We start from the raw sequence: 19246 nt of genomic DNA on the forward strand, positions 1-19246 counted from the left end.
TGGCAATGTGCACCCGGTGCATCATTTTTCTGAGATGGGTAGGCCTTTGAACAAATTGGGTAGGCCTAACCATGGCTACGCCTCTGGTTTAGATGTTTGTGAGGATATAGGCTATAATAGATTTTGTTTAACATGACACAACATGAACATGACACAACTGATAATCTAGGAAACAGCAAATGATTGTAGGTTAATTTGCATGATTGGGCCAGAGCTTTTGGAATTGGTAAAAAATTATGTGAAATTGCTTTTATAATTTGCATAAATGACTATATAATGTGGAGGTTGAACACGTACTTTTGAGAATTTCAATTGTGATATGAGAAAAGTAGGTACTAATGCCACTGACAGGGTGAAACCCTGTCATCACTACCGGCATCACAGGCACGGCACTATCTAAAATTTCAGAAATCTGTGTGTGTCACCGACATTTTACTCATAGTCTGTAAATTAATCTGTAAAAGTATGCGTATTTAATCAACTGGAAAAGTCAGTACGCAAAGTTTTTCAGATTTATGAACTCTGCGTACGCGACCGATACGTTTGTCTCATAGATGGACAACGCGTCTCCACTTCCTCCAACTGTACAAAAATGAAGCCAAAATATTCCGGATATGGGTGCTGCCATCTTGCGCTTGTGATGGCATTTGGAGCCAGAGTCTGCGCAGTAGTGATTGGGTGGTGGAGCGGTATTGAGGTCCTACTCATACACTCGCCCAACCCAATGGCAAGCACACACTAACCCATTTTTATATCATAAAATAACAAATGAGCACTTGAACAGACATCAATGTGATAATAACTACCTAAAATGACAGAAATCATCTTTGGAAGAAAAAAAATTACATGCACTTTTTTTTTGGGGGGGCTCATGTCCGTCCTCAAACATGAAGGGTTATGACCTATACTGCAGCCAGCCACCAGAGGGCGATCAAGATGTGTTGGCTTCACGTCAGGGGAGCTGTCATGCCGTCCATTTATTACGTTGAAGGTTTGAATGCATAGATTCTACTCAAGTATCAAAAAACTAAGACCAAAACCTTTTCTGAAAACATTTCATGAACTTCAAAAATATATAATTTATATCCAGTGAAACCTTTATTTATTAAGGTTTATTCACCTTAACATACACGTACACTTTTTTTCTCCAAATGTTGCTTTTTTGTGTCAGTAGTTAAACATTGTTCTTAAGGGGGTGGGCAGTTACCCCAGTCCAGTTATCATTATTAAAATAATTTAATGAATTATGAAAAAAGTTAAAATTGAAACTCATTAATAACCTTATATTGTATTCGCACAAGCATATCAATCATCCACATACCCTTTTTTCAAAATACTTTACTTTTTTGTGTCAGTAGTTGGACATCGTTCTTACGCAGATTCTCACACCAAGTGTTTTTTTCATAAATCTGAAACTCTGTGTAGAAAAGCCTGCAAGCATGTTGTGGTGCCCATTTTTAGGCGTATGCACATTTAACGCCTAGAATCTGTGTTGGGTGTCTCCTACTTCATCATGGGGACTGTGTACTATCTATACATCCAGGATTCTGTGTGTGTCTCATCAACCTCTTAATCACAGACTGCATCACAGGCAATGTGCACTAGCTTGAATAAAGAGTCAACAAACCTTGGCATTATGAAATGCAATTGATTGAGCTTTTATTAAAATGTTGATTCATGTGTGTGTGGGGGGGGGGGTTACATGGTCATTACATATGATTAAGCTATAGACTATTTTAAAGGGAAGGTTAACCTTAAATGACTTATTTTGTGATAATATATACATATATCTTAATTACAAACTGCATCACTGACACTGTGCACTAGCTTGAATAAAGAGTCGGAAAAAACCTTGGCATTATGAAATGCAATTGATTAAGCTTTTATTAGAATTTTTATTCAAAACAATTCAAACGGAATTGAGCATTACTTTATCACTTTGCACATTGATTTCACATTTGAATAAAGTGTCCAATAAACGACATTCAAATAAACATCCATAGTGTATTGATTTCAAAGTTGTGTCCTAACCTTCTGTCAGCAACGTCAGACATTCATTCAAATTTAATAAAATCATGCAATATCAGTGTCAGCTATCACTCTGAAGGACTCCTTGCCACAATCCACCTCTGCAGAGTGCAACAATGACAGACAGGCTCTGTAAAGTTTACAGTTGTATAATATTTTAAACCTTAACATTAATATTCACAATTATTTGAAATATTTAGATCATTTCATTCTCCTAAAGTTATTTCTATTAGAATCTAGCATCAACAGAAATAACTAATTGGTTTCTACATGAACTGAATTTTTTTTGTGGAAAAAAAGCTAATATGTCAATACCATCAGATGTCAGATTAATATTTGGATAATATTTCATTAAAATGTCTTGATGTGCATGAATATAATCTGTCTCCAAACATGATAATGAGTTTATCATCTCAATCTTAAAAACAACTTGATGTCTGTTAAAGGTCAAGTTAAAATTATACTGCAGAAATGTTTTTAGTTTGGAGAATCAGATGGCTGAGCGGTTAGGGTATTGGGCTATTAATCTGAAGGTTGCCAGATCGATTCCCGGCCATGCAAAATGACGTTGTGTCCTCGGGCAAGGCACTTCACCCTACTTGCCTCGGGGGAATGTCCCTGTACTTACTGTAAGTCGCTCTGGATAAAAACATCTGCTAAATGACTAAATGTAAATGTAGTCAATAACTAGGCTGTTTGATGTTTTACAAACCTAATTGCAAATGCACCTCATTTTATAAGGTTAGAGTTCTCATTATATATCTTTTACAACAATATGTAATTGTATCAACACTATTTCAGAGGCTATGCACAAGCTGTATACCAAAACAGTAAGGAGGGATTCATAAAAAAAATACATAAAGTAGTCTGTGTTGTGCATCAAAACTATCTACATCAAAACTATCTACATAGTTTTGTAAACCTCCTTCTTGTGAGCAGCTTTTTAAATAAAAATGTTGTAGAATCAGTCCAATAGGTAACATTTTCACGGTTTCTTTTTGCATAAACCCAGTATTCTATTTCGAATTTTAGTCAGTTTAAGACCATAAATTAAGGGGTTGAGAAGTGGAGGAACTATTAAAAACTCCATAGCCAAAAAATTCTGAAGACTTTGTGGTAAATCCCTTGAGCCATAACGCATGTACATTATATCAAAAAGCAAAGCAACTATGACATGAATCAATGACAGTAAATGTGGCACACAGGTCTGCATAAACTTCCCCCTGTCCTCTAAAGACCTCAAACACGATCTGACCAGATACACATAGGTACACACTATGAAAACAGAATGAAGTAAATAAATCACTGTCATTAGAAGAGCAGTTGAATTACTTGGTGCTATTGATGTAAGCCAACTAGTAGCAGGGCATGACAGTTGGGCAATCAAGAAGTTAGCACAGTACAGTTTAGGTATGTGTGAACTACATAACCTTAATCTGTAAATAAATAGCGAACAAATAACCATAAGAAACAAAGGAACAAACCAGGAGAAAGAGACTAACTGAGTGACACGCTGCTTAGTCATGACAGAGTGATACTGCAGTGGCCTACATATTGCTACATACCTGTCATATGCCATCACTGATAGAATAGAAAAATCACAACACGCATATGAATATAATACAAATGCTTGAATCAGACATCCTGCATAAGAACTAACATGAGCATAAGACAATAGATCCAACAGGAACTTGGGGTAAAATCCTGCAGTTCCATAAAGTCCACTGATGCACAAATTGCACAGGAATATGTACATGGGCTCATGGAGGTTTTCATCTAAGATGATGGTCAGAATGAGAGCAATATTTACCAGAAGAATCATACAGTAACACAGTAAAGTGAGAGTGAAGAGGGTGCCTCTATAGTGCATAGTCCCTTCCAACCCAGAATGAGTGAACACAAAAACAAAGGATTCATTGTCCATTATAAACACTCAACTGTAAGGAAAAGTATTAATCTTAATGTAATTGCGTCATCATATTTTCTTTTTGAGATTCCAATACTATACTTAACTTTATACGAAAACTGAGATAAACAAACAGGTCATCTTATCAGTAGTCTATATCAGGAAGGCCTATACCTACTGCCTACTAGATAGTACCCAGTTCAGTCAGATGCTGGGGTGTGCTGCGTAGTTCCCTCTACTGTTCTTTGCTCCTGTGTACAGTCTGTTTATAGTCTGTAATTGCATTAACGCCTCAGTTAGTTGTGCTGGGAATTCAAGACCTATGAGTGAATTGAACTTGTGTGGTTGGTGACATCACCACAAAAATATTCAACTGGTTGGAGAAAAAATCATGCTGTCTGATAACAAAAAAACATTCATGAATTGTATTGGTCTTTGCACTGTGGTAAAATAACCACAACTCAAATAACTTGATTTAATCACAATCAAATATTTTAAAAAAACTAAACATAGAGGCCATATGCACATCAACTTTAATATTCTCTTCTTATGAATCGGTTGTAAATTTTCCCAAATAGATGTATGTGTATGTAGGGAAATCTCGAAAAAATCAATTGAGCCATTACTTTTTGGAATATTTCACAATTTATTTTTGCACACATAAACTCAGTATTCTATTTCTAATTTTTGAAAGCTGAAGACCATAAATCAGGGGGTTGAGCAGTGGAGGAAATACAAGAAACTCTATAGCCAAGAAATTCTTAAGGTTTTGAGGTAAATCACTTGTGCCATTAAGTCGTGTGTGCAATACATCAAAAAGCAAAGCAACTGTGACGTGGAACAATGATATTAAATGTGGAACACAGGTCTGCATAAACTTTCCCCTATCCACTAAAGACCTCAAACATGATCTTACCAGATACACATAGGTACACACTATGAAAACAACATGGAGGAAATAAGTCACTGTTATTAGAAGAGCAGTTGAATTACTTGGTGTTGTTGATGTAATCCAACTGGTCGGAGAACATGACAGTTGAGCAATCAACCCATTGGCACAGTAGAGTTTTTGTATGTGTGAGCCACACAACCTAAGTCTGGAAGTAAATATTGTACCCATAGAAATAAGAAACAAAGGAACAAACCAGGAGAAAGAGACTAACTGAGTTACACGCTGCTTTGTCATGACAGAGTGATACTGCAGTGGCTTACATATTGCTACGTACCTGTCATATGCCATCACTGATAGAATAGAAAAATCCCTACAAGCATATGAATAAATGATAAAATTTTGAACCAGACATCCTGCATAAGAGATGACATGAGAGTAAGACAGTAAATCCAGCAGGAACTTGGGGTAGAATCCTGCAGTCCCATAAAGCCCATTTATACACAGATTGCACAGGAGGATGTACATGGGCTCATGGAGGTTCCTGTCCATGATTATAGTAACAATGAGAACAACATTTACCATAATTATCATACAGTACCACAGTAAAGTGAGAGAGAAGAGTGTGCTTCGATAGTCCATTAATCCTTCCAACCCAGAAAGGGTGAACACAAGGATAATGGAGTCATTGTTCATTGTGATTAATAAATGGCATTCAAATAGTATTTTTTTCATCGGACACAGTTAGACTATATACCACCCAACCCAAGCAGTAGACAAGCAAAAAAGTTATTTAGAAGTTCAGGAAGGCCTATGCTGAACATACCTACTGCCTACTAGATAGTACCGAGTTCAGTCAGATGCTGGGGTGTGCTGCGTAGTTCCCTCTACTGTTCTTTGCTCCTGTGTACAGTCTGTTTATAGTCTGTAATCGCATCAACACCTCAGTTGTCCTGGGAATTCAAGGCCTATGAGTGAACAGAACTTTTGTGGTTGGTGAGAAGACATCACCACTGAGATATTCAACTGGTTGGAGAAAAAATAATGCCGTCAGATAACAAAAATACATTTATGAATTAATGGTCTCTGCGCTATGGTAAAATAACCACAACTCATTTACTTTGGTATCTAATCACCATCAAACAACTGTAAAAAAACTAAACATAGCACACTTACTTGGTTAGGTGCATCAGGCCATTACTTTAAATGCAGCAACATTCACTATTCTTTACTTTTATATTGGTTTTACATGTTCCTAAATAGATGTATGTATTATGTGGGGAAATCTTAGTTAAAAAAAAATATTTCACAATTGTTTTCTATTTCTAATTTCAGTACATTATGGGGCTTAGCAGTGGAGGAACTACAAGAAACTCCATGGCCAAGAAACAAAAATGCATATACTGTCTCATCTCAAAAATAGGTTGATAAAGGTTTCTAAGGTTTAAATTAAAGGTTAATAACTCCCATTCCACAATAGAGCAAGCAGATATCCAGGATAAGAATGAAAACTAAAATGTAATTAGTTATGCATTCAATGGTGTTGCGATGCAATAAAGGAAACATATTTTTGTGGACAAATATTTATATATTACAATACAATACAAATCGATTTAAAGTTAATTATGGCTCCAACATTTACATTTATTAATTTAGCAGACGCTTTTTTCCAAAGCGACTTCCAAGAGTGAGCTTTACAAAGTGCATAGGTCACTGATAATAACAATAATATAGCCCCAAAGCATTGCGGGTAGCCAAAACAAGAAGCACACATTGTGAACAACCAACAAGTAAGTGCCAAAGGGAAAAACCATAAGAGCATGTAGTTAAGCAAGTTACAATTAAACAACATGAATCTCTAAGTGCAAGTGTACCTGTAGAAAAGCAAGCAACAGTAAAATAAAATAAAAATAAGATTAACTAAAATAGAATACAACAGTTTAAATCAGCTACCACTAACCAACAAGAGCAACAGTCTCTAAGCAAGAGTCATTGTGATCCTTGAGGAAACTAACATTGGGTTCAGCAAACCATTCCTAAGTACCGTTGTACTCCAGGAACAAGTGCGTATTGAGCCTTCTCTTGAAGGTGGAGAGACAGTCTGTGTCTCTGTTGGAGGTGGGGAGTTGATTCCACCACTGGGGGGCCAGGCAGGAGAAGAGCTTGTGTTGGGACCGGGCGGTCTTGAGCGGTGGGACCACCAGGCGGTTGTCTGAAGAAGACCGTAGGTGGCGGGTGGGGGTGTAAGGCTGTAGGAGAGACTTGATGTAGTCGTGTGCAGTCCTGTTCACTCCTTGGAAAGTCAGTACCAGGGTCTTGAATCTGATGCGGCCCGTGATGGGTAGCCAGTGGAGGGAGATGAGGAGCAGGGTAACGTGGGAGCGTCTGGGTAGATTGTACACCAGGTGGGCCACTGCGTTCTGAATCCTCTGAAGAGGGCGGGTTGCGCATGCTGGGAGACCGGCGAGCAGCGAGTTGCAGTAGTCCAACTTGGAGAGGACAAGTTCTTGGAAAAGCAGCTGGGTGGAGTGTTCAGACAGGTATCTCCTGATCTTCCGGATGTTGTAGAGGGTGACTCTATACGACCGGGAGACCGCAGCAATGTGGGTCGTGAGGAAGAGCTCGTCATCCATGGTAATCCCAAGGTTCCTGGCAGAGGATGAGGGGGTCACCGTCGCAGATCCCAGGGTGATTGAGAGGTCATGGGAGATGGAGGATTTGGCCGGCATGATGAGAAGTTCTGTTTTGGTGAGGTTCAGCTGGAGGTGGTGCTCGGTCATCCAGGCGGAGATGTCTGCGAGGTAGGCCTCAATCCTAGGTGAGATCCACGGATCAGTCGGGAGGAACGACAGGTACAGCTGTGTGTCGTCAGCGTAGCAGTGGTAGGAGAAGCCATGGGAGGTGATGATTGGTCCAAGTGAGGTGGGGTACAGAGAGAAGAGGAGGGGTCCAAGGACGGAGCCCTGTGGGACACCAGTGTCGAGCTGGCGAGGGCCTGACAGTTTGCCTCCCCAGGAGACCTGGTAGGAAATCCCGACAGGTAGGATGAGATCCACTGGAGTGCAGTGCCAGTGATGCCCATCTCAGAAAGTCTGTAGAGCAGGATTTGGTGGTTAACCGTATCAAACGCTGCAGAAAGGTCCAGCAGAATGATGACGGATGACCTCAAAGTCGCTCTGGCAGACTGGAGGGCAGTCTCTGTGGAGTGGCCGGTCTTGAAGCCCGATTGGTTGGGGTCAAGCAGGTTGTTCTGAGAGAGAAAGTTAGACAGTTGGTTAGATACAGCACGTTCAATTGTTTTAGAGAACAGATAAGTTTACGTCTCAGTAAATCAAATGTAAATAACATTTATCTGTAGTATCTGTGATAAGTGATTTCCTGAAGTGATATGTATTGTGGCCCACGGGTGCACACCACAGCAACATTAGCGAAGCAAACAAAATTTGAAAACACAACAACATTAACACACAACACAATGACATTAACAAAAACCAAACATTTATAAAACAGCTACATTTCAAAAAACAATCTACTACTTACAACACAACAGCATTGGTTCACACCACCAACATCAGCCGAGAACACACCAGCATAAGCCTAGCACACAACAGCATTAGCCGAGAACACTGCAGCATTAGCCGAGAACACCGCAGCATTAGCACAAAACACAACATAACATAATGGACACATACCCCCCAGATATTCAAATCTGGTCAAAATGTCCCCCCAATATATTGATATAAAAATATAAATAAAATATAAAAGTGCAATGCTACGACACTCCACACACAATGTCAAATGATCATAAAAATTGTTTTCATATTCATAACTAAACGTAAGAAGTTTTCAGGGGGGGACCCTCAGACTCCCCAGCAGATTTCGGACCCCTGCAATGTTGACTCCATGGCTACGGCCTTGCAATAATGTGATTGATAATCTGTGTGTGTGTGTTTGTTTATCTGTGCAAGTTTTAGTGGGATTTTAGTGCATCAAATGTAATTTTGTAGGAGTCCATTTAAGAATCCAAGAGCGTACAGTACCACTTTTGATGTTGTTTTGATAAGCGCTTCAAGATCCCCCCCCAAAAATAATTTGCCTCCAATTTTGTGATTGATCCCTTTCCGCCATGTGGAGGTGCTGTTAACTCAAACAGACGACAACGTTGAGTATCGCTTTACTTGAGCACATGCTTCACTGACATTGTTCCATTATACAAAACTTCCCGCCCCTAACTGCACATTTGCAGTCATACTTAACAAATTCCCCGTTTTTCTTAAGGAAAACATTAAACAACTCAGTTTACAACTTAGTTCACTAAACAAAAGACATTTTTCTGATATCACATCAATCTCTTTGATTTGTTATCCTGTCCTGTCATTCTTTAAGTTGCCATACACCTTCCTTGAGAGCCCTCAACAGGACAAGTGCTGATGTTCCTTTCTTTGTCAAGCAGTCAGCAAGCTGTTCTTTGGAAGCTGACCACATGATGTTTTGAATGGTTCCAGATTGAATGAGTTCTTTGACGTTGCTGATCTCAAGACGCAGTCTCTTCTCAGTAACTGATTTGGTGGACTTAACAGCATCAAGCAGTGAGTGATTGTCAGTTACACATAAGATAGCACCTTCCACCTTCACAAGGGGTTCGTGGGGGGGGGGGGGGGGGTTGTGGTTGATTCACACCTTCACAAAATCAAACACAAACAAATAATTTCTGCATATGTACTTTAAGTATACGGCTATGTCCATATACTTAAAGTGTACCAAGTATACTTGAAGTCGTTCCACTTTAGCACGTAAAAGTGCACTTAATATACTTTAAATTGTGCTTTAGTACAATTTAATTACAACTTAAATATATTAAGTACAAAATAAGTTGTTCCAAAATAGCACACTTCAAATGAACTAATCATTCAATAACTTGAAGTATACTGATGATTAATCACTCTTCAAGTATACTCAAGTATGCTAAGATTTAGTATACTTAGCATTTTTTTTTTTACCTGGGTGGCATTGTTCCATTATACAAAACTTCCCGCCCCTAACTGCACATTCGCAGTCATACTTAACAGGTGCCACTATAGGTACATAATGTTGAGCTGCACTATGGCATACACAGTGTAACTTTAGTTGAGCTCCACTAAGTGCTTGAACCACACTGTGTTGAAATGCTGTGTATTGCTCTGATGAGTGGTTCAGTGGTTCATCGCTTTCTGTGACAAACAGATTAATAAAATGGTTTGCGATTAGGGACCAGCTCCGAACTAGCACTCAAACTACGTTGGTGGAAAAGGGGTAAATGGGACCTCACTGTTTCATGGCTGAAAATACCTGGCACACCAACCAAACCGTCTCAGGACCATCTGTCTTTCCTATGCATAACCAAAAGACGGTCACTTCTCTGGTCACCAGCTGGACCCGTGCACAAGAGGTCACACTATGAGGTCTCAGCCTACATGATGCGCATTAGCCTGGTGAGCCAGCAGGGACGCCTCACACCTGAAGGTTTCTGTCAGGATTTGCTGTCATTCAGTCATGGATGAATGTTAATTTGTGAAAGGGCGAAGATCCAGTACCATGTCAGGGCACGGCTCTAAGTGCCTGCAAGCCGTTTCAACCATGTTGGTGTTGACCTTGTGGGTGCCCTCTCTCCCTTCATCCCTGAGGTTTAATCACCTACTCACCATGGAGGCAGGACCAACAGGTGGACAGTTGTTTCACTGATGTAGCTTGGCTGTTCAAATGGACCTGGTTTAACAACTTTGCGCACCTTTAATCTCTGATCTCGACCCACAGTTCACCTTGACTAATGGATTGTTGAACCGTTGCACACTCTTAGGCTAAAGCTCCATTGCCTGTGTGACGGTTGCCCTGAAGGATGAGGGCTTTCACAATCGCCATTTGTGGGTGTCCGAATGACCTACAATCCTGTTCTACAGACACACTGGGTGCCTGTGAAATTCTGCAATCCTATATGAACAAATGCTCTGGGAGTGGATTTTGTGCCGGTTGCCTTTGTGTCTTTAGTCACATCTCGAATTTCAAGTTTGCGAATTTCCCCATTGTGGGACTGATAGGATTATCTAAAGGATTATCTTATCTCAGAAGATCTCTGATCTGTTGTAAAAAGCTGCTGCTTTTGTTATAAAGCACACTTCTCAGTGGACCAGCAGACTGTACCAATGCAGTTCTCCTCCCGCCATGAATACTCTCATCATTCCTCAATCCATTTTAATGAGGTTTTTAGAATACTAATACTAGCCTGAAACGAAAGGATATCTTTCAGTTCAACCTGCGGCGCTGAAAACAAAAAAACTGATTATTTTAAGTAGCAGCAGCATGACAGAAATGTGATGAATGAAACTTTAAGCTTCTTGTTGTAAAATGTTTAGTTTTTGTATGGTTTGACTCTTCTCCTGTGTTATCCTTATTGCCTTGTTTGCCTGCCTATGACCCATTGTCTGTACCTTGACTCTGCCCTTTGGATTACCTCTATTAACCTGTTTGCCTGTTGACGACTTCAGGACTGTATTGTGACATTTATTGAACAAACTCTGCCCTTGGGTCTACCCTGTGGTGTGTGGCTTATTACATATACACAGAACAATTACATTGTCAAGTACAGGTATCAACCATCATTAAAAAAGTTGTTTGAGTTGGGAAATCTTCATATGTAGTCTGTTCAGCAATCTTAATTGTTGATAAGATTCAGTTTAACTGCATACATGAAAGAGTTTCAGGGACTACTTGAAAAAATAACATTAATTAATAACACTTACCTGGTTAGGTCCATCTGGTCATTACTTTTAATTCATTAATTCATTCAACTTTCGATAGTCCATTCTTATAAATTGGTTGTACATTTTCCTAAATAGATGTATGTGTTATGTAGGGAAATCTTGAAAAAGTCAATCGAGCCATTTCTTTGTTGAATATTTTACCATTTATTTTTGCATACATAAACTCAGTATTCTATTTCTAATTTTAGTCAGTTTAAGACCATAAATTAAGGGGTTAAGCAGTGGAGGAACTATTAAAAACTCCATGGCCAAGAAATTCTTTAGACTTTGTGGTAAATCACTTGAGCCATAACGCATGTGCATTACATCAAAAAGCAAAGCAACTATGACATGAATCAATGACAGTAAATGTGGCACACAGGTCTGCATAAACTTCCCCCTGTCCTCTAAAGACCTCAAACACGATCTGACCAGATACACATAGGTACACACTATGAAAACAGCATGGACAAAATAAATTGCTATTGTCACAAGAGCAGTGGCATTACTTGGTGTTGATGATGTAATCCAATTGGTAGCAGAGCATGACAATTGAGTGATCAAGAAGTTAGCACAATAAAGTTTAGGTATGTGTGAACCACATAACCTTAATCTGAAGGTAAATGTTGTACCAATAAACAAAAGAAACAAAGGAACAAACCAAGAGAAAGAGACTAACTGAGTGACACGCTGCTTAGTCATGACAGAGTGATACTGCAGTGGCCTACATATTGCTACATACCTGTCATATGCCATCACTGATAGAATAGAAAAATCACAACACGCATATGAATATAATACAAATGCTTGAATCAGACATCCTGCATAAGAACTAACGTGAGCATAAGACAATAGATCCAACAGGAACTTGGGGTAAAATCCTGCAGTTCCATAAAGTCCACTGATGCACAAATTGCACAGGAATATGTACATGGGCTCATGGAGGTTTTTATCTAAGATGATGGTCAAAATTAGAGCAATATTTATCAAAAGAATCACACAGTAACACAGTAAAGTGAATGAGAAGAGGGTGCCTCTATAGTGCATAATCCCTTCCAACCCCGAATGAGTGAATACAAAAACGAGGGATTCATTGTCCATTATAAACCATAAACTCCAAGGAAAAGTATTCATCTAATGTAATTGTGTAATCGTATTTTTTTCATTAGACCCCAATACTATGCGTAACTTTATATTAAATCTGAGACAAACAAACAGGTCATCTTACCAGTAGTCTAAGTCAGGAAAGCCTATGCTGAACATACCTACTGCCTACTAGATAGTACCGAGTTCAGTCAGATGCTGGAGTGTGCTGTGTAGTTTCTGCTACTGTTCTTCACTCCTGTGTACAGTCTGTTTATAGTCTGTGATTGCATAAACACCTCAGCTTGTTGTCATGGGAATTCAAGATGACCTATGAGTGAACAGAATTTGTGTGGTTGGTGAGAACACATGACCACTGAAATATTCAACTGGTTGGAGAAAAGCTGTCTGATAACAAAAAGACATTCATGATTTGAAAGTCTCTGCAATGTGGTAAAGGAACCACAAGTAAATTAACTTTGCATCTAATTCCCCCCAACAACTGCAAAAAAACATAAAGCCCATAGTTGTCCTTGAACTAATATCTCTGACTCTGTTGTGGAAAAAACCTCACACTGTTGAAATTAGAAAGATGGGTAATGATTATGGATTTAATGCTTGAAAATGACACTCTTAACCACCCTTTTTAAGCATATGCTATATTACTGAAAACCAGATGCAAAGCTGTTGACCGATTATTATTGCCACTAAAACGTAGAAGATATTAAGCCCAAAATGTGAAGATCTGGATAATTAGGGGCTGAGTGCAAGAGAAGACTATGTGTATATGCTTCTTCCGTAGAAAACAAGAAGGCCCAGCTATCTCAGGAGGCATATTTACAGAAACCTAGTGCAACTGGCTGTTCATGGTCAGCATCCCTAAAAATTGGAGAATTGTCTATGCAAAAAAGCACCTGCAATCTGAAACCCCAGGACAAGGGACCAATTGTGTAAGAATGCATAATGCATCTGGGACGAACAAATATTAGTAATACAATTATATATGTTATATAGGGAGAAAATATATAAGATAAATGTCCGGAGAAGAATTTTAGTCTTATCCCAGGATCTTGCTCACGTTCTATTGGGAATCTTTGTTTGAATTCCAATAAAACACTTTGCATCAAACTTTGCTGAGTTCCAGTGCTGTTCTTAACTTGGAAAATTGGTTGAAGACTACAACTCCCACACTGTTACAGAAACTTAGAACCAGCTCTAAATATTACCATCATTAAACAAGCAAGCCCAGATATGCCATTTGAACCCATGTGGTTGAAATTGCGCTGAACACAGAACAGAAGGAGTGTCAAAGTATTTTTTATTGGTATGACTGCAAATGAAGAGGTTGTAGGTTCAAATTTTCCCTTGTACATCACTTTGTATAAAGGCATCTGCTAAATTAATGTAATTTTACGTTATTATCGATAAATAATCACGTAATCACATTAGAGTATATAAAGTTAGATGGCTGAGCGGTGAGGGAGTTGGTCTGGTCGTCAGAAGGTTGCCAGATCGATTCCCCGCCATGCAAAATTACGTTATGTCCTTGGGCAAGGCACTTCACCCTGTACTTACTGTAAGGCGCTCTGGATAAGAGTGTCTGCTAAAGGTAAATGTAAATCTGGACTTGTCCTGCTTGATTGAACATTACTTAATGCTGTTGTTAACTTTGTAGGTTTGAAAATGCATTTGACATGCAGACATGAGCTATAGAACAAGAAAGGCAGCAAGGCAAATAATACAGATCCTGTAAAAGAGATACAAGGTTGAAAATGCTTTTTGTAACTTAAACTGTTTTGGGAAACCAGTTAAAAAATATTTGTAATATTACACCAAAATGAACAGATACAATAAAAAATATATAAAGATTAAGTTCATGGGTCATCAAGCTAATGAAAACAGGACATGACAGACATTTTCCCCAAAGTGATGCAACTTTACAGTAATGAGTGTCATTAAGTTCCCTTATCCTTAATGACCACTTCTGCTGTGGTCTAGGTCCCTGTTTGACCAACCTCCAGCCTGAAAGCTCAGGCCTCCGGGAGCTGGCCTGGCTGGAGCTTCCTGATAATGGTGGCCCTTGGAAGGTCATTAGCTAATAAGGATTTCCTTCAAAACATATTATCTTTGTTCCAGGGAAAACAACATAAACAACTCTTCACATATAATGACAGTATTCCCAGGTGCTAATGGTAATTTAAGAAAAGCAATAACAAATGTATTTCCGTAATGATTTGAAAGGTTTGATTGAAAATGCATATATGCATTGCATCCTGCTCAGACTTTCTCTCGTAACACAAATAAAAAAGGAATATACCCAGCTATAAAATAAATATGAGTATCCATGAAAGGGGATGTCATGGTTGCAAATTAGTTGAATAACTGTAGAATGTGTGAACTTATTTTTGTTGTAAACAAAAATGTTCAAATAACTGTTCAAATAACTGTCATCTTATGCAATACCCCCAGCGTGTGAACTATGAAAGCGTAAACATGCTTATTTGTTCCTCAGATCATTAGTCCTCAATCCCTGGATGGCAATTTGAACCCTACAGACCTGTGAGACCAAATGGCAACAAGACAAAACAAGCTGTCCCTTTGTTGCCAACTGCCAATAGACCCAGAGAGACCCATGCTGGCCCTCGTGATTCTGACCTCCCCCAAGACCAGTAAGAAAGGTCATGTGCAGCATGGTCCTACAGGAGCACCACTACAGTGCAACTTTACAGGTCATCATTCTGAAAAGATGCATTGGAAAATAATATAATGAGGGCCCATGGAATTACAGCTGGCAATTAATAAATGGTACTGTGGAATACTGTATGAATGTTGATAAACTTTGAGAAGAAATGTCAATGTAACGTAATATAAATTGATATCCAGAACAAACCAATCTGCTTGTTATACCTTCTAATATCACTTTCCCAGTAGAACCCTGAATTTACTCAACCACATGAGTTTGCACCACTGCTTTTGGTCAACAATGAAACAGAAAGCCAAGAAGTCAGGTTAAGCTGCTCCCTTAAATGAACCAGCTGTGTCGTCACTGGTGATCACAATTGAAATAGTATCTTCTGCATGTTACTGCCACCATGGGTGATTCAAAGAAAATAAACAAAATAGTTCAGCGAATCGGAGCTAGAAATATACACACCCACTTTCCCTTATACCCTCCCATCAGCGGTAATCTGCGTTTTTACTCAATTGCGCTCCCTTTGTAAATACGCTGTTATGTCTTTACCCGCTATTTCACGCCTAAAATGGGCGCAATCCTGTTAGTAAATGAGGCCCTCAGTGTTGAGGTAATGAGCAAAATGTAGTATGTGATTGTTGAATATGTGGAGTGTGTGTGTGTGTGTTTGGTGGGGGACTGTCAGAAGCTCTTCATATTCATCCCTCCTTCACCTCTTGCTATTCACATAATACTGACAGTAGGGAGAATGGTCCTGTTGAGGCCAGTTAGGTACCTCAAAATCATCAACAAGAAGACAAAGGCCCCAACTCACCACAACCCCTCTCATGTTCACATAACATTTGTTATTTCCACTGTTTGTTCGGAGCCAGTACAATAGTTAAGTCAGTTTGCAATTTATTTGAATTACTCAGACAATCACACAGTCGGTCTGTAGGGCATTTAACCTACATGCACTGTATGAGTTAGCACATTCTCCCAATATTGTCTTAGGTGACAGTTTGATGAAAATGTATCTGTAGATTATCTGTACATTTGTGTCAAAGTAAACTTTCCAACCATTAAATCACCTTGTTTGTTGCATGTAAACAGTGGGAACATGCATGTGCCTCTCAAAAACAATAAAAGACTTGGTTTCGGGTTTGGGGCAGGCTACTTTACTTAACATGGGCCCCACCTGAGCCTGGCCTGAGGATATCTGTACCCTTTGACCCCCCCCTGATGACGGGCCTGCAGAGAGCTGCACTGTCCATCCCCCTGCAGATAGCAAAACAGAACCAAAGGTTGAGGCTGGAGTAGTGGAGGCAACAAGAAAGAAGCATCCATGTGCATCCTGTGTCATACTTGGAGCAATATCAGAGTGTGAGTGAGTTCTTGGTCTTTCAATAGACTGTCCTGTCTGTAAGCGTGATCATAAATACACTGCCCTGTATGTAAGAGTGGTCATAAATAGACTGCCCTGTCTGTAAAAGTGGTCATAAATAGACTATCCTGTCTGTAAGAGTGGTCATAAATAGACTTCCCTGTCTGTAAGAGTGGTCCTATATAGACTGTCCTGTCTATAAGATTGGTCATAAATAGACTGCCCTGTCTGTAAGAGTGGTCCTAAAAAGTATGTCCTGTCTGTAAGAGTGGTCATAAATAGACTGCCCTGTCTATAAAAGGGGTCATAAATAGTATGTCCTGTCTGTAAGAGTGATCATTGTTGTGGAAAAAACATCACACTGCTGTAATTATGAAGATGGAGAAATGATTATGGATTATATGATTGAAGATGAACCTCTTAATCACCTTTATTACTTTTGTAAGCTATATTACTGAAAACCAGATGCAAAGCTGTTGACTGACTAGTATTACCACCAAAACGTGAAGATATAAAGCCCAAAATTTGGAAGTCTGGATAAATAGGGTTTGAGTGGGAGAGAAAGGTATGTGTGTAGGCCTCTCCCATGAAGGACTACAAAGCCCAGATATTGAGAACTATAAGCACCAGACATCAGAAGACAGATTTATGTCCTTAAACTCAGTAGCCCTGTGCAGCTGTGTTTCAGGTTTCACAAAGGCCCTGGAAGGGGGAAACCATAGGAAAAGTACTGGCAATGTAAATTCTGTGACAATTGATCAACCGAGTGAGAAATGCATTATGTATCTGTGACCAACTATAAGTAACTGTAAGATTGGTCATAAATAGACTGCCCTGTCTGTAAGAGTGGTCATAAATGTGCGAGAGATGACGGTGGTGCTGACTGACAGCAACAGACTGACAGCGTATCTTGGAGTCTCTGGATGATCCAGCTGTGCCTGTTTTTAAAGTTGTAATCTCAGAAAATGGTCTCTTCATATTTTATTATAAATGTAGTAAATCATACATATCATACATATTTGAATATCGCTATATTGATCTTGAGGGTTTAGGTTGGATGAGGGGCAGTTCTGTAGGCGTATGTGAAGCCCTCTGAGACATTACTTGTAAAAAGGGCTATGCAAATAAATGTTGATTTGATTGTACTTTTGAATAACATTTACATAATTTTCAATGACTTAGTTATCTTGCGAAGTTAAAGAATGTTTGGGGAAACATTTGTTTTAAAACACCAGAACATGCATCTACAGTCTGTTAAGAAACAGACAAAGCAAAACAGTCATATCAGCATAGCACATCATTGTTGATCTCGTAAACACACTATCTAAATCCACAACACTGTTTCCACTTGACTACTCACCCCTGATTGGACACATCACATTTTCAAATTTGAATATGCATCTGAGGAGAGAATAAATTAAGAAAATGGTGAGGTTAGGTTTAATATTAACTGGGTATCATACTTTATTATTAAGACCTCAAACCTTCAGTAAGGATAGTGAATGAAAGATACTTTTTCCATTTCATTTTAGATAGCTTGGTCTCAATTTAATCTTATTATTTTTGCAAAATGGTAAATATGTCAGTAGTAACAGTGTTCACTCTGTCTGGGTTTGGAGACATAACTGACTACAGGGTCCCTGTCTTCTCTGTCACTTTATTGTGTTACTGTGTCATTGTGCTCGTTAATGTTACGGTCATCATGACGATCATCTTTAACAGAATCTTTCATGTGCCGATGTATATCTTTCTTTGTAATTTGTGCATTAATGGACTTTTTGGTACTGCAGGATTTTACCCCAAATTTCTGATGGATATGCTGTCTCGTTTGCAGGTCATCTCCTATGCAGCATGTCTGTTTCAGGCTTTTGTCATATACTCTTCTTTGTGCATTGATATTTGTCTGCTAGCTGTGATGGCCTATGACAGGTTTGTAGCAATATGTAGACCACTGCAATATCACTCTGTTATGACTAAGCAGCGAGTGGCACAGTTAGTCTGTTTCTCCTGGATTGCTCCTTTTGGCCTTTCAGCTAGTGCTATTATATTTACTTCCCAACTGAGGTTGTGTGGCTCACACATACAGAAACTCTACTGTGCTAACTGGTTGGTTGCTAAATTGTCATGTGATGCGACCAGTTGGGTAACTTCATCCACACCAACTAATGTAGTTGCATATGTATTATTATTGTTTTATATTTTTCTTGCCATTTTCATAGTTTGCTCTTACATGCAGTTGATCAGATCATGTTTTAAGTCCTTGGAAAACAGAGGAAAGTTCATGAGTACTTGTTTACCACATTTATTTGCGTTATTTAACATTTCTATTGCTGGGTTTTTTGATGTTATGCATATGCGTTATGGCTCAAACAATTTGCCACAGAGCCTTCAAAACTTCTTGGCTGTTGAAATTGTAATAGGTCCTCCATTATTCAACCCCCTTATTTATGGTCTGACACTAACTAAAATTCGCAATAAAATACTGTGTAGATGTTTGAAAAGGAAATAA

The 19246-nt window shown here is 39.0% G+C and overlaps 4 protein-coding genes across 4 annotated transcripts; 1 reads left to right on the forward strand and 3 right to left on the reverse strand.

Annotated features, from left to right (window-relative positions):
- Window positions 1-3013: 3013 nt before the first annotated feature.
- On the reverse strand, window positions 3014-3979 carry LOC146234265 (olfactory receptor 1D2-like). Its single transcript, XM_084688490.1, has one exon. The coding sequence runs from the start codon at window positions 3950-3952 to the stop codon at window positions 3014-3016; it is 939 nt and encodes a 312-aa protein (XP_084544616.1). The 5' UTR covers window positions 3953-3979.
- Window positions 3980-4580: 601 nt separating this feature from the next.
- LOC146234266 (olfactory receptor 1D2-like) lies at window positions 4581-5519 on the reverse strand. Its single transcript, XM_084688606.1, has one exon. It carries the CDS (start codon window positions 5517-5519, stop codon window positions 4581-4583), a length of 939 nt encoding a protein of 312 aa, XP_084544732.1.
- A 6245-nt stretch (window positions 5520-11764) lies between these two features.
- Window positions 11765-12733, reverse strand: LOC146234267 (olfactory receptor 2K2-like). The gene has a single exon (XM_084689101.1). The coding sequence runs from the start codon at window positions 12731-12733 to the stop codon at window positions 11765-11767; it is 969 nt and encodes a 322-aa protein (XP_084545227.1).
- Window positions 12734-18307: 5574 nt separating this feature from the next.
- On the forward strand, window positions 18308-19246 carry LOC146234268 (olfactory receptor 6B1-like). The gene has a single exon (XM_084689332.1). It carries the CDS (start codon window positions 18308-18310, stop codon window positions 19244-19246), a length of 939 nt encoding a protein of 312 aa, XP_084545458.1.

This window comes from Hypomesus nipponensis, chromosome 23 (genome assembly GCF_054491055.1).
Source record: "Hypomesus nipponensis isolate SF chromosome 23, ASM5449105v1, whole genome shotgun sequence".
Taxonomy (NCBI): domain Eukaryota; kingdom Metazoa; phylum Chordata; class Actinopteri; order Osmeriformes; family Osmeridae; genus Hypomesus; species Hypomesus nipponensis.